The sequence below is a fragment of the Rissa tridactyla genome, chromosome 12 (genome assembly GCF_028500815.1).
Source record: "Rissa tridactyla isolate bRisTri1 chromosome 12, bRisTri1.patW.cur.20221130, whole genome shotgun sequence".
Lineage (NCBI taxonomy): Eukaryota > Metazoa > Chordata > Aves > Charadriiformes > Laridae > Rissa > Rissa tridactyla.
Genome location: NC_071477.1, coordinates 6,572,474 through 6,588,878, shown reverse-complemented (window position 1 = coordinate 6,588,878; position 16,405 = coordinate 6,572,474). Strand labels below are relative to the sequence as shown.

At 46.7% G+C, this 16,405-nt stretch overlaps 1 protein-coding gene across 1 annotated transcript in view; it reads right to left on the bottom strand.

The window, feature by feature from the left end:
- The window catches only part of BMP7 (bone morphogenetic protein 7), a 47,484-nt gene that overhangs the window by 19,968 nt on the left and 11,111 nt on the right, over positions 1-16,405 (bottom strand). Inside the window, exon 2 of the mRNA XM_054218871.1 lies at positions 2,552-2,744. Coding sequence (XP_054074846.1) covers positions 2,552-2,744 — 193 coding nt within the window. The remainder of the gene's footprint in view (positions 1-2,551; positions 2,745-16,405) is intronic.

Here is a 16,405-nt window from a genome sequence, read left to right as displayed (position 1 = left end):
TTGCTGTTACGAAGGAGAGACGATGCTGCAGCTGCCTCTGGGGAGCCCGGCACTGAGCTCCCGTGCCTCGAGGCGCTTGAACAGGAGGTGCCGGGAGAAAACCTCCCGAAAGGCAATTCCAGCAATCTCCTGGGAGATCCCACTGCTCTTGGATCATTGTAAGAGCACAGGGAGAGGGAAAGCCATTTGGGTTTTTGTTGGCCATTGTACCTGCCGTGCTCTAGGGAGAGGAATCTACAGAGCCAAACGCAAGCAAAGGTTCTCTTGGCTGCGTGGGGGGGAGGCTTTGGCTTTGTTTTGCTCTTGTTGCTAACAACGTCAGATGGGTCTGACTTTCCAGCTTGCTCAGGATGAGACAAACAGCCAAAGAAGCATCAAAGTGAATGGGTGTTTTTTGATCAACACTGGAGAGAGTTTGTTTTCTTTCTCCACTTGCCCAATGACACACTGACTTGGATGACTGGCCTGTGACAGAGCCGCTTGGAAAATGTCAGTGGAAAAATGCAGAAAAAGAGCAAATATTTTGACAAATGTTAGGGACAATATTTTTACCTTTGGTCAATCCAAACCAACGTGAATATTTTTTCAGGACAAACTGTTCAAAACTCATCATTGCCTGTGCCAAAACGTATGCGAAGGGTGAATATGCACCAACACTCATTGAAAAAAGCGTTCCTGTGGTGAATATGATGCAGTAAAATTGCATCTAATCTTGTAGCTGGAACATCTGTATAATTAGGAAGATTCCTCACCTCTTCCAGCCTCTGGTTCATGTATATGCCTGCCCTTTGCATACATTTTTTTCCTTTAGGAATAAGAATTTGTGAAGAAGACAGTTTGCAGAAATACTTGCTGCTCCACACACAACCAGCCCCAGCGGGTACCTTGCAGCCCTTTCTAAATATAATTTTAACAAACCTGTGGATGTATCATCTTAAAATTGAGGTAATAAATGTCATCCTAACTCTGTCAGTAAGATTGCCAGTGAGTACCTACCTCGCTCATCAGGATCTGAGGAGAACTTCCCTGGCACTGATGAGGAAGGACATTTACTCCAAGAACAGGTTTCTGGTAATTCCCTGATGCCCTGGCACACTCGTTACAGCCTCTTCATCTGCCAACACATCTCTTGTTTCTGCTCTACCCAAGAGTGAAAAGTCATCCCTGCAGGCTTGTACCTAAATAACCTACTCGAGAAATACGGCAAAGGGAGGTTCTAACCCTGGAGCGGCCTAAGATGGAAATAACTGAAATGCTTATGGTAAACAGGACATCTAATGGGTCCTGTGCACATCTGTGGCTCGTTGCCTTCTCCTTTAAGAAAGCCTGGTTAAAATGTATAGTTTGAATTATCATTGTTCGATAAAAATAGCTTAATATTAGCATAGTCCCCAAACCCTGCAAATAATTGTGTCATTAAAAATGCCAAGAGAACCATGACTTTTTAAGCCATAAAATTAGAATTTCACACGTGGAAGAAAACGCACCAGTGGTTAAATACTTTTACCATACAGCAAAACTGGTAGAAACTCTCACCATTTAAAAACGTTGATAAAGGTTTCCTGTTATATTTCAATTTATTTCTGCAGTTTTATTAGCTCTTATAAAAATATAAAGCCAGAGTCCCGATTACACTTTTTTTTTTACCCTTTTGGACTTTCCGGTCTTTAAATTCCTAGTGTTTCTCTTTTCATAAACCTAAATTAGGGCTGTATTATTATTACCCCATATTTAGTAGTCCTAAAGAGTAACTTCTAACTAGCATGTGACTGTAAATACTTTTTATGTAAATAAATGCAGTCTCACATTTGGTAGGATTTGTATGTAAAAGAAATGTGTGCAAATGAAACTAAGTGCCTTTGATAAATGGTTTGGGATTGCTGATTAATTGGAACTAAAAACAGATGAGAAAATTGAACATATGTTCTTATTCAAGTTCCCTGGAGGATTTGTCAGGGAGCTTGGCATACATTAATAATTGCTTGGAATGGATTTAATAGCTCATCTTGTAGTTTTGCACACACAAAACAATCAGTCAATATAAAAAGCATGGTGTCATCTGTCTTTGTTAATTAGGGATCTCGAACGGCTTTGGTAATACAGGCTAGTAATTAAGGAACAATTAGAAAGGAAGCATTGGGATGTGGTTTTGCCACCTCAGGATCCATAAGCAGCAGGAGGAAGAGCGTAGGTCTTCCAGAAATCTTGAAATACTCTGAGTTTATGATCTTTTCCTGCACTAGCACGTGGCCAGGCTTGTTGGCTCCTCAGCTACCGAGCGCTCCCAGAGACACGAGCGACAGCGCTGGGGATGCTCCTGGGGGCACGCCGGAGGCTCATGGGGCACCTTCTCCCCTTGCCCTCGGTGGCTAACCGCACGTGGCAGCTACGTGCCCACTGCATCTGCATTGACTGGGATTTCACTGCCTAAACCCAGCTCTTCAGACACTTCTGCTGATGGCACTGATATTTCTAAAAGAATAGGACACAACTCTCTGAAGGAACGCACTGTGCTTGCGCTTCCATCAGGATTTCCCTGTGGGTCACTCACCTTCCCGGGTGCTCCTGGAGTACCTGGTAGACACTAATCTGGAACGTTTCATTATCGAAGCGTTCGCGGATGTAATCCTTATATATCCTGAACTCAGCAGCCGTCACCGCTTCCCCCTCTGGGATTCTGGAGAGGTCAAACCTGAACTCTCGGTAGTGGCAGCGCTGATGGTGAAACTCTCTGTCATGCTCCACTGAAACAGAAAAACAGCCCATTAGCCACCTGCTTTGTTCCCGCTCCCCTCGCCATCAAACACGCTTGCGAGTTGCCACAACAGAGAAGGGCAGGAATATCTGATTGCAGCATCTCGCGCTGTTGTTCAGTTCATTAAAGCACGTAGGAAATGCATGACTCTATCTGGGCTATTATAAGCATATAGTGTTTATCAGACTCCCTTTGAAACAGTTTTACAGCTGGCTGGTACAGGGTGTGGGTGACCGTTGTGTTTTAATGATTTTTGGCAGCTTCGTGCTTGACAAGTGACTCTGGACATTTGCCACTGATAACGACCAAGCTGCTGCGGGAAGGAGCTGAAAGAAACAGATGGGGCTTTTCAGGAGTGCTGGTTCTTGGTCCGAGTCTGCTTCTGAAAATCACACGCGCGCCCGCATGCCCGCACACACATATATACACAAATTCCAGTCCTTGAGGCTTTTCATGCTGGCAACCCGCGTTCGGTGCCAGCTGAATTCACCACAGACCCAGAGCCCTGCTTTGAAGGGCCGAAGATTTCATTTTAAAGTATCTTTAGCAATCAGGGCTCTGAGGCAAACGTGCAAAGCAAGGGCCTTCTTCCACCGCCCAGCCATGACCATGAAGTAACAAGAAGCGCCAGAGCCCTCCCAAGACAGCGTTAGGACAGTGCGTTATCCCACCCAGGGACAGCTCTGCTGTCATTCTGAGGGACAGCTGATGGCCTGGCGTAGCGCTGCTTGTGGGTACTGAAGCCGAGGGTCAGTGCTGTGAGAAAGATTTCGAGACTGTCCTCCAACAAGGGGGGGCGAAGTGTCAGCGCCCCATCCCAGCACATGAAGTGAAGCACCCTTCTTGGAACAAATTCCAATTTAAATAGACAAGTCAGACAAAGGAAAATGGGGAAACAGAGGTATAAGGGATGAACTGACTCGCCAGAGGTCACACCCCAGGACATTTTAAGAGCTGAGGTTTGAACCAGGGACTTCCCGTATGTCCCAGTCCCTCGTCTGTCCACTTGACCTCCCTGCAGCTCCCCTGCACAATTCAAGTAGTTAGCTCTGAGATTTTCTTGGCAAAGAATGTGTGTCTTTCTACAGGCCTGATTCTCTTCTGGCAGCAGTAAATCCATTGTGTAAATCCATTGACTTAAATGGAATTACTCCCAAAAAAGAGGAGTTTCAAGCCCGAGTCTGGAAAGTGCTATTTAAATTTACAGCGCTGCACGGTACAAATGTACATGAGCACTGGCGAGGGCCTCCCCTGCGGCGGGGACGGAGCGTGGGGAGGCTCCGGGGAGCGGGCTGTGTCCAAGCGCTCACACGGAGCAGGTTCAGCGCTGCTTTGCTGGCCCAGATTCAGCGGCTGGCCACGGGCTCTTCCTCCTCTCGCGCTCTGCTTCTGCGAGGAGTCCAGGGCTCGCAGTTTGCCACTGTGTGATTGCTGTTCAGGGAACCACTTCCGAGCTCTTACTAATAGCTGGGATTCACCTTAGAGGAGCTTTTTAGGTATGAAATGCCTCAACTTTCCAAGATGAAGGCGGCCAAGTTCAGCAAATGGTTTTTATAGGTGGAGCAGTCTTTGCGTGCACTGAATGAGCAGAGCTGCACCTCTAGCTGTAACATCTCGTACAGCCTCCAGAAGATCATTCGGCCCCTCATACACTCAAATGAGGGAATATTGGGAATGTTCACCAGTGTTTGTAAAACAGCTGGCAGGCTAAAACCGTCCTCTAAGGGCTAGCAACACTATTAAATGCGCCTCAATCCCTTTCCTCCAAAGTATTCTCAGCAGAATAAGATATGAAGAGTATGATTTCAGTCTCAAAGGAATTTGTCTGTGCCTAAATTATAGAGGGGAGGAAAAAATATTTTAATATGGAATAGCTCCTTTAACCACAACTATAGAAGAATGAATATAATGTTGTGTGGTTTTAGTTATGTTACTGATAACATCACCAGCGGGGTGTATTACAGAGAGGTCTAGCAGTAGGATGTACCAATATGATTTGCTTCCAAAGACACGGGAATGCCGAATTTTCAAAGGAAGGTGGGTGCACCTTTTCGGTGTACGTATGTGATGACAACTACATCAGCCAACACCGGTCTTTAGCTGCACTTCATACACAAAGTCTGACAACAAACACATGAAGATGAAACTTTTTCGGGTGCTGGTAGAGTTCACAGTGATTCCCACTGCAGAGCCCTAGAAAAAATGTGTCATATTAGTATGAAAAATTAACGGCCAGGGTCATAAAATAAAGAGCCCCAAAGTTCGAACTTTCCCATGCTTTGCAGATGTTTGGATATAGGGGTTTGGGCTGAGCCATCTTTAGTGTTAAAGCAAACATTCCTGTGGCTATAGTCATTAAGATCATGAAAATATGTGGATATGTAACTGAAGAAAGAATCCCAAGAAACCCTTCAACCCAGTGTTTATTGTTTTTCCCCTTTTTCTTTGCACTCTGGACCTATCTGCTGACCCAGAAGTAACAAATCCTTTCAGAACTAATTTATGAGAAACACTGACCCTGAATCAACATCTGTTAGATGACTGCAGTAAATCTTATTACATAATTAAACACCAAAATCTATGTTAAAATAACATTAAGGGTCTGACTTGAACTCATAAAAGCTAGACTCTTCATAATGAAGGCTGAAATCCTATCCTTAATTCATGCTGCTGTGCGTTGTTATTTGTGAACATATGGTACAGTATATATGATCGTGCACTGTTTGTAGACCCCGGCGCTACCTTCAGCGCAACAGCACGAGGTAAGCAGGGGAGCGCTCAAGAAGTCCGAGTCTCCTGGGTTTGATGGGTGTTAGACCTTTAACAATACTGCAACTGGGTCGTTTCCAATTAATTACCCCAGGAGTTTGAACAGTGGGGGGGGCGGGGAGTGGGGGTGTTTTTAAACATCAAAAGGGAGGGGGAGAGGAGGGGTATTTTAAGTGTTCACTGAAACAGTCAAGAGAATTGATTGCTACAGCTCTCTGACTACGACTGTAGTTTCTCCGTTACATCGGTAAAATCCGTGATCCCTATTGACACAACACACCATAATGAGAACCTTTTGGTCATTCTTGAGGGACGTAATCTCAGCTGTTTGTCAGCCATTATGTGTTAAGTGCTCCCTTAAAAGTCATCGGGCAATATGAACATTTGCTGGGGATACTTAATAGCTCTCCTGCCCAAAGAACTCGAACTCATGTTTGTCCCATAGTTCTTACAAACCGCTACAACCCAAAGGCTTTTGGTGAATGGTTTTAGCCCAGTTCCTGATTTTCAAACATTGGAAATTCCAGCTCAGAAACTGTCACAATTCAAATGCCTTGGCAAGGCAGCTGCTTGGAGAGGAAGCCAAAGCTCTGGATGTGCAATCAAAGGTTGTAAAATATAAAAAGGAAGAACACCCTTGAAAAATAATTCTGCTATGAAACAGACTGTGTGCTTTAGCTGTGGGAAAACAGTGGATTTCCTCTCCTAAAGAAAGAATCCAAAGTCACTCACAGGTGACGCACATGTGAATGCGCGCCTCTCCTCATTTCTAGAAGTGGTATGGCATTTTGGAGGCACAATCACTGTAGACAAATTATGACCTAATTTAAAACATGGTTCAAAATCTGCTGGTGCAAAATAACTCTTGGTGTGGTGAGTAGTGTGGCAGCTAATTGTAGCTACGTAGGTGGGGATCACCAGACACTCCCTTTTGCGTAGTCCTTTGGGAAAGAAAAGGTCGAAAGATGGGACTTGAAAGCTGTAGCGTGGAGGCAGACCACAGATTCAGGAAAAAATGCATAAAAGTGTGCAGGACAATTACAGACAATTGAGGTGATCTAACCAAAACAAGCACGCATCTTAGGTTAGTGGTTATCAGTAAATTTGCCACACCTTTGTTGCAAATATGCGAGTAAGCTCAGCATCTTTGAAAGTCTGGCCTTGACTATCTGTCTACAATCTGAATGCTGCACAGACTGCAGTCATCTATCTGATAGAGATAGGGCTCTGATCTCTCTGAAGTCTTTTGCCTCTCCAAACCGACTCTGTTGTGGCGTTGTGGTGATGCAAGAGGAGGCAGGACAGCATAGTTGTGCAACAACGGGGACGGTTAAAAGAAAACATGATGGATACATGTGCTCAGATGTGAAGTAGCCAGGTATCAGATCCAAAAATATGGGAAAACTGGAGATAAAATACCAACAAATCCCTGGGGCTTGTTTGGACGTATCCTACAGCATACTCCTTTCAGATACAAAACTTAAAAACATTAAGATGCAGGGATGAAAAAGTGTAGTCACACCTAGAACTTGTCGTAAAACGGTTGAAACCAGTACCAGAAACGTAATGTTGGCCAGAAAGTCTTGCGATCCCGGTTTAACACCCCAGGGTACCCAAACTTCCAAAGCAAATCGTCATACATCGGCATAAAGCTGGGAAACTTGAACTGATCCCACCTTTGGTCATTTTCACAACAAAATATGTTGAGGCTCGAAATAAGAGCCCCGACTATTTTCAGCGACTTTGTAAATCACTACCGGTAAGTGCAAAGCCAACCTGAGCCAATTCTGTAAACACTGCCTGGACTGCTGATTTTGTACTACGGCTTGACAGTAGGCAAGGCACGATACGTGACAGCAAAGACTGCGTTGAGACGTGGCTGGAAGTACTCATTACTTCTCTCTGCGCACACCAAAGAAACCGTACGTTTCGGCCTGAGTACCGAGCGCAGCAGCACAATGTCAATCACCAACTCCGTGTGTCAAGCAAAGAACCAGTGAATCACAGCAATAATTTTCCAAGAATGACCGTGTTAAAAAATAATTATTACAGAAGCGCTAAAGAGCTAATCCAAACCCCAGGGAAGTCAATAGAAATACTTCCACTAATTTCTGTGGATTTTGTGGGAGGCCTTACTTTTGCCAATCTACCTAAGTACTTTTTTGCTCTTATTTTCTGAAGATGTAAAAAATCTCTTTTTCACAAGCAAAGTAAACAATAGATGAACAGATTCTGTGCTCAGGCTGCCAAACTGGGAAAGCTTCAGTAATTCCGTACCTCCTCCTCCCTGGCACGTTTGGGTGATGCACTCGGAGTATACTTTGATTATTTAAACAAGTAAAAACTTAAATTTTCCTGTTAACACTTTCACCTGATAATATGTTAATTGTTTTTATAAGGCACTTTAAGAGTAGTTGTCTCATTCATTGGAGTGCTCAGAACAATTAGAGCGCTACTTGTTTCTCATTTACAATGAAGAAAGCACCAAAAGGAATGTGCAGTAGGGTGTCTGTAACTTCTTTACTCCCAAAAAAGGCCAGAAGGGATTTGTAAAGGACTTTAATCTCAAATAGATTAAAGGTCCTGAATTCCTGAGACTGAAAGATAAGTCAAAGGAAAATAGATTCCAAAAGACAACACCCCCCTCGCCTCAGCCTCTCGGCCGGGCGGGAGACTCGGCTGCAGAGCCGTCAGCAGTTCCCGGCAAAACCCCTCAGAGATTTGGATGCCAAAAAAAATCTGCCGCACTCGGGCATCAAGGTCTAACAGGTTTTCAGAGTCTACCTGGGCCTGCTTGGCCCCAGGGACTGAAGAAGTCATGTAGGTGAGTTCAGTGGGCAGGAAGGTCTTGATCTGCTTTGCCTCCGACAGCTGCAGAAAATGAGCGCTATTTCTTCAGAGATGGCGGAGGGCCGGCTGGCGGGTCCAGTGAGCCTGAGGATTTTCGCCTTTGTGTTTTTGCAAAAGGGTAAACTATGCTTTGAGTTACACCACTTTCACCCAGCAGCGCAAAATCTTGTTTGAATTTTCCTAGAGAAATTACCTGTAATTCCCTCCATCACCACCCCTAGAGATCCAAGCCAAAACTTCAGAAACTCTCTTGCACCTTTTCACTCTAGAGCATGAAATTTCTAGAAACCGGCTGCCCTGGGACCACCAGCTCCCCCTGGGGTCCATGAGCATTTTTCGCCTACGTACATCACTGCTTTCAAAGGGAAGGTCCACTCCTATCTACTGCGTCACCCTGCTGCCTCCCTTGGGAAATGGATTCAGCTGGAAAATACTTTTCCCTTGCCCAGATAAGTTCTCAGGTGGATCCCACCCTCAGCCAGCTCCCGGCGGTGCTCCGAGAGCAGCGGTGGCAGGAGGACCGGGGACCTCCCAGCCCGGCGGGAGGGTGGCCAGGGCCCCCCCTTGGACTCCGGGCTTGCAGCGGTTGTGAAACTGCGCTGTAAATTTTCAGGATGCCAAATTTGAGACCTCTTGATGGGATTCTAATTAACAGGCATTAAATGTTCCCTCTATAAATTCCACTTCTTTGTCTCTAAATTGGTGGATAAAACCATGTCACTTATGAAATATAGGCCTTTTCTCCTTATGTTAGTGAGGTTCAAGAAGGAGGAAACCAATTACAGGGGAAGGATCCAGCGGTCTCCGCAGCTGACAGAGCCTACTGGGCTCAGCGGGATTCCCGATTGAGCAAGAAGTGCAAGGTCAGTCCTTACATTTTTCTGAGGAAAAGGGGGAGTATAATAAAGATTGCAATAATGTCATGCCAGGCCACGGTCTGCTAAGGCGCATGTTTCCCTCCTCATTGTGCTTGACAGCAAGAGTTACAGGGGCAGTGGCAGTAAATTTATAATGGCACGAATCTGGGAATGTGAAGTTCTGTGATTGGTTTTCATTTGCTTCATCCTCTCGGCTACAAGATTTACACGCTGACATTAGGCAGCTGAAGCAGGAGTTAAAGAAATACTTGAAGAAATAGTTAAATAATATAAATGGGGAGTCCTGTAAATGGAGTAGAGCAAATGTCCTGGTTTGTGTGATGGGATCTTTTTTTTTTTTTTTTTGAGTGATAAAAACAGCATTTGGAGGCCTTTTTTACATTGGATAGTTGCGGCTCTCCAACTCTTCTAAAAGCTACTGCAGGTTTTTGGAGAAACCTAAGGAAAAACAAATGCACCCTTGATTTTGGTCTGCGAGATAAGCTTACTAGAAAAATAGTCTGTAGTTTTCCTATAACTCATTAATGCGTCCCACGGCCAGGGACTGCTGCCATCCTGCCACTTCTGAAAACACGGTCTGTCCTTCGGACACAGGCCGAGGACCCGCAGGCATTCGGGGGGGGTGGGTTCATCTGCTGAAGCCCTGTCCTGGTGGTCTCGTCCCCATGTGCCCTTTGCAGAAGGGGCTGCTCTGAGCCAGGGCAGTGCCCAGCAGAAGGCAACCGGCACCCAGACGCTCGGCGCTCATGTACCCATTTTACAGTCGGGTAAAGGGAGGTGAAGGTGATAAGCTGTTTCTCGCACGGTAAATTCAGTGTGTGGCAGGGCAAAGTCCTGCCCTGTCTACGGGTGGAAAGCAGGACTAACGCATCCATTTCAGATGAGATGAAAAACAGGCTCCGTAAATCCTGATCCCCAAACCCAGGGGTTTAGAAACAGAGGGGCTCGAAATTCTTTAGTGCTCACTCTGCAAAGCGATCCCGGGGTAAGCATTTTTGCTTCGAAAGGGGGGGAAAAAAAGCCCTCTGGAGTTAATATTCTTCCTTTAGCCATCACTTCATTTTTTCAGCTTTCAGCATGAAGGTGGTGTTGCCAGCAAGACCACCTAGCCACAAACCCAGCAGGGAGCTTCCAAAATTCTTCTAAACACTGACTCCTTGTTATAAGTTGAAAAGTGGTAATAGCAACAGTGCGTATCACATCTGTGCCAGGCTTCGGGCCCGGGAAGGAGCACTCTCCCTATTGCTGAACACCACTTGGAAAGATCCTTTCAGTCCACACATGTATCAGCATTAGCCATTTCTTTGTCAACAAATCCCTTAATACGTACCCTTTCTATCATGTACAGATGTCCAAAAAATAATGGAATACTGTACTACAAGATTAAACACTTTAATGTCAGCATATGTGTTGCATGACTCTGAACAATGGTATCATTGTGCGTGTACAAACAGCGGGTTGAGGGAAGATGGGTTTAATTATCTCCGAAGCAGCGGCAAGTTCTTCCTGACTAAGTTGAACTTCAGCTAGCAAGGACTGCTCAGGGCAGAAACTGGTATTTCTCTAACAAAACGCCTGGGCCCTGTCTGATGTTCTTCCAGCGCTGGGGTTGGTGTCGCGCCCGCCTCGTGGAGGGTGTCGGAGAGCGATGCAGGGCCACCTGCTTCCTTGGGAGCCGCGGCCAAGGAATGCAGCAGGGGACGAGGATGCTGCGCGTCACCACATCCTCACGCCCCACGTGTCACCCAGGAGACCTTTAAGTTAAAATTCCTTAGGATGGTAGGTGCCAAAGGGGAAAGATAGTAATTGGGAGGGAAAGGACAGAGAAGCGTGCATGCTGCCTTCTGCGTTTGCGACATTTCCCTGCGGGGATTTCTTTGCCGGCGCTTTAAGGCAATGCTGGATGGTAAAACTATTTCTCCTTAAAGAACATCCATGAAATATCTGGGCAGGTTACACACAGGTAATCCATTTTCTTTTCCGAGTGTACCCTGATCAGTACCCGTTTACGCTGTGGTTTCTCTGCTGAAATCAGAGCCAGACTAGATGAAAGGTATCGTGAAAAATTTACACGTGGGACTGTTCTGTGAACACGAAACTCTCCTAATAGTAAACAGACCGATTGTGGTGCGAATCCTGATGCAGAGTTTGCAGCGTCTGTACGTGTATCTGGGGAAAGCAAAGTTAAATAAGCAGAGAAGAGTTGTGTTTCTTCAGAATACCTTATTCACAGCCTTAGCATGTGAAACGCGGCAGCACATAGTGCTGCGATCCATCTGCAGCTGCTGTAACGCACTCAGGATTGCTGCGGGATTTGGGGGGTGTGAGGGAATGGACAAAAGGGGGGGTGACAGGGAAAAGACATAAACGGGAGTGAAGTTATTCCCTTAGACACAGTCTCTCCATTTCTAACTTCATCTTCCAGAAATCCAGTACAAGGAATTCTCCTGTAGGGCCTCCCTCATCAGCCTCTCAAATCTCATTTCTCTTCCCCCCGGGACTGGGAAGGGGGGACCCAGGACAGTCTTGCCCTGGGGATTTGCCCCCAGCAGCTCTCCCTTTAACCAGCACCTTGGGGTGGCATTTTTCCAGAGGAGAGGCAAGCTGGGGACTGTGGTGGTGCTGCAAAACGTGGCTCCTCCTGTGTCCTCCCAACTGCCCAGCATTGCGGCCATCACAAAACGTCGCAAGCTCTCATGTAGTCATGGGGTCAACCGAGGCTGGTATTTACCCTCGAGAGACCACACCACCGACAGATGGGGGCTGTTGCGCCTCGCTGTATCTGAACGATGGGGCTGCACGTGGCCACCAGCTCGGAGCAGGGGACTCCTTTGGTCCCTGCAGGGCTCGGGGGCTGCGCAGGGCAGACCGCAAGGCTCCCTGCCCACCAAAGGAAATCTTCGCTCTTCTCCACACCCTCCTCTAGGAACGTCCCTGTAGTCAACCTGAGCAGTGAGCAGAATGACAGGCAGAAGCTCATCGTTGCTCCTGCTTTCTTTTCTCTGCCTGCACCGTGATGCATGGCATGGAATAACGTGGCCTAAGAGCAGAGGCGCGCTGCTGCCTAATCCATCCCCTAAACCCTCTGGATGCAGCTGTGGGAGGTATGCGAAGATACAGGAATACGTTTTTCTTTTCCCTCTTTGAACGGAGACGATGGCTACGTTACACTGCGCTCTCTCTATTTTTGTCCCGGCGCCGTGAAATCCGGGAGCTGTATCTGCTGAGGCCAGCTTCACGGGGAAGCTGTGCCAGCGTTAGGTGTGAACACCAAGTCGCACATTTTGCCGGTGCATCCAAGGGTCAAGGAGATAGTGGCTGCCTGGGGAGGAGGGGAAGGAATCACGGGTGAGGGTCGGGACAGTGGAGGCCGAGGTGGCAGCCACAGCGCAGAAAAGAGTAGTACTGGTGTAGAGGAGAAAGCAGGGTGATGGGTGTCTCAAGGGGGAGGGGGCTGCGGGCCACAAAGAGGGAGAAAAATTAATGACAATATGGTTCATTGAGAAAAATAATCGCCCAGTCCAACCAGCAGACGAATGGGGCCCAAGGTGTTTCCTGCAACCTGCTCCGAGGCTGGGGGCCTCTCAAAAAAACACTGATGAAAAAACCAGCAAAAGCCGGCCCTGTCTGCTCGTACACACAGCGCTGAGCAAATGGGAACAAATCCCCAGGCCCAGGGAAGCAGAGAGAAGTGCCTGAACAGATCTGGTCAGAAATAATGTGTATGCAGCCAGGGAAGGTAAGAGGCAGCGCGAGAGACTACCACAGGGAAACCTAAAATGGGTTATGTGGGATGAAATGCAAAATTGGTAACAAAAAGATCCAGGTCATTCTTGAAAGCTTCCAAGTGTGAAACAGTTCTTCAGCTTGGCCCAAATTTCATTGCAGGGGGAAGACAGGAAAGTTTCCCTGACATGTTTTTAGCCAGCTGTAAGCTAACATCCCGTAAAGGGAGACGGCCCGCTAGTGAGTGGTGGTCTGGAAGGGTGCTCATCCTCGGAGGGTGCAATCCAGCACTGCCAGCTTCCCCGCTCCTCCCAGGGCGTCTGCTCGTACCCCCATCTCTGCCCACGGGAAGGGCTCAGCATCTCTGCGGGAGGCTGGGAACCTGCAGCACAGGCACCTCCATCTGCAGGAAGGCGCGTGCAAAGAAAAAACAAATCGTCATATAGTCACTCTTCGACACAATGATTTGATCGCGCAGAGATGCGACAGCAACAAATTATGCCCTTGCATTCCAGTAACCACGCCGGGGCAAACTCAGAAGGCTTCAAATGTGTTAGATAAATTAGATACTGTTCATAATAAATGGTTTGAGTCAGTAATTTGGGGAAGGTCACTGCCCAAGCATCTCTGATGCGTTTATACAGACAGAAATGGCTGAACGTACCGGTAATGCCCTGGAGAGCGTGTTCATCCTCCGCTTGCAAGGCCAGACTCCTCTGCCCTCCACCGGGCCCGGCAGAGAGGATATTGCCTACCAACTTACTTTCAATTTTTTCCAATCCTTGCTTCCAGAGCATGAAGAACTTTCATAAAGTTGTGCTCATAAACTGATGCTTTTCAAGCTTATATGCTGCTAATTATCTTCCACTACATGATTTTTTCAAGTTGCCTTCTGTTCCTTATTACTATTGGTGTATTATTATATAGCATAAAGTTACTTAATACCGCAAAAGATTCAACAACATTTGCAAAACTGATACAGAAAGAAGGACTGGGTTCTGGACTGGTACAGCTGGTTTAAGGTATTTTAGAAGTAAATGAAATCAAATGAGAATTTATAATCCTTCCTGAGGTCTGGATTCCATCAGACTAAACTCATTAGGCATTAAGGTGCAGGTGCAGCTAAATAAAGGATTGTTCTGCTTTCCTTAATACCATAGATTCACATCTTGAGTTCAAAATAAGAGTCTTTTAAAAGCACATGTATATAGTGTGCATCTACTGGCAGCACTTGAAAGAGAAAGTTCAGCTGATGGAATCTTCAAATGCCTCATTTTTGTCAAAGGAATGTGCCCGTTTCTGCACCGGCCGTGCTAAGGGACGCGAGCGGAGAAGTGGCTGCACGCTGGCCTCTGAAGGCTTTTTCATTTCATTTGCGTTTGACTTCCTTTCATCTGCCCAAATAAACAGCATAAATCTAATTAATCCCTCTTTAATATTGTATTGCCACAACAATACCAGCATCCCCCCAAATATTCCAGAGTGTGGGTCTACACCTGCGCAGCCTCTCTGGGAAGGACACAGCGGGAGTCGCGGGGAATCCAGCCTTTTTTGTGGTTTACTGTGATAAACGGAAATAATTCAAGAACCAGTTTTCCAGGTTTGAAACCATATGACTTGCTGGATTTCTCAGCTGAAATCCCAGATTCTGGTTTTGTTGAGAAGGCAGTTTGTGGGATATTACAAAATCACCAGCCGGTATCAGACATGCGGCCGTCAGATAAGAATCTTGGCCTTTGATTGTAATCAGCAAAATTTCGACTTGGAATGTATACACGTCGCGCTGCGCCACGAGGCCACGATCGGCTGGACCTTTTGAGCTTCTCTATGCAATAACAAACATCTGCGCCTTCCTCGGTCAGGCAAGTGCCGGAGATTAGGGGGCAACAAACTATTCAGGGGAAAGGTCCGTCTGCCCGGGAGGGGAAATCCCTGCAGGGGCAGAGCTCGTCTTGCACCCTCGCTGCAGAGGTGTTCTGTACGTGGGAGGTCCAGTGACGTTAATACAGTTTGTAAGCCAGGATTATTAGATAGAAATGCAGCGTTTGGAGGGATGGGAGGAAACATTTTGGAAAATAACGATTTAGAGACTTCAATTATTACTTAAAAAGATACTCCGGAGTGCCCTTCCGCATGAAAGTAGGACTTTGTGACCTACTTCACATTTTTCTTTGAGATCGTCGTGTTTTCCTCCGTGCTGCCAAGGTAGCTGAGATCAGGTGGGGCACTGAGCGCCGCCTCCCGGGGCTGGGACAGGGGAACTGGAGCGGGAGGTCATCGCTCCGCGCGGCCCTCGCTGCCAACCACCGCGCGGCCACTCGCTCTCCTTTTGCCTGGGATGAGCCTCGTAGCTTGTGCAAACAGTCTTTTTGCTTTCTAGGAATTTTTACTGCGCAACGCATTTATTTTTATGGAGAAACAGGCAGGGGACTCTATTCTTTTAATAATTTGGTATACGGGCCTGAGAACTATGAATATTAAGGCTCTGTAAACTGATGACAGCCACGTATATTTCTGTTGGAAGGTGTAAAATGCTAGTGTCTGACAGTGACGGCAAGTCTACATGAAGTGTCCTCAGGAAGACACATATATATAGAGAGAGAGAGTGTGTGCGTGTTTCTATCCCCTTTACACTTTAAATGTTGGTGGCCAACGCCCCAGGCGTAACAGCATCTGAAGGTTAGGAGAAGATTTATTTTCAGTTTAATTCCCACCCACGATCCCTATTATACAAGAGGAATTATTACTTTTTTTTTCTTTTGGTAGAAGATAAGCCCATCGGTGACATCAGCAGCACCTAGCCCTGCATACCACGCCGCCGACCGCAGGGCTGGATTCCTGACGCTGAGCCTCTCGCTAGGGTTGGGCCATCCCGGCCTCCTGAGTCAGCCCCTAACAACGGCATTTTCTGTTTTGTTTTGGTTTTCGTGTCTTCGAACGCAATTTTGCAACCGCAGTTCGGGGGTAAAAGATCAGCTGCTGTAATATACACCCATGTCCTCACACGGGCTTGGTACGGACGAAGGGAACGCGGTTCATGTCCTGCTACCTGCCACTGTTAAAAATAGCGCAGAAATGAGAGTATGGCCCTGATGAAAGTGTCTCAAGGAGCAGGGACACGAGTCATTCTTCCCCAGCTCGGTCTCTTGCCTACCAGTCACTGCTCTCTTGCTGGACCACAGCTGCCCATACGGGGAGGGAAGACTTTGAGCGCATCAGACACACCGACTTGGATCTTTCCCCTGCTCCGTAATGTTGCCAGTGAAACAGCTCCCACCTCCCAGTTGTAGACTAACGAGCAAAATGACATTTAATGTTTTCTCAAAAAATATTTGGGGTTTGCTTGAACATGTTCCTGCATCATTCTGGATTCTCTCATGTATTTCTGTATTCCCCGTGTCAGGTTTTAATGTAGCGTAACGGTCAG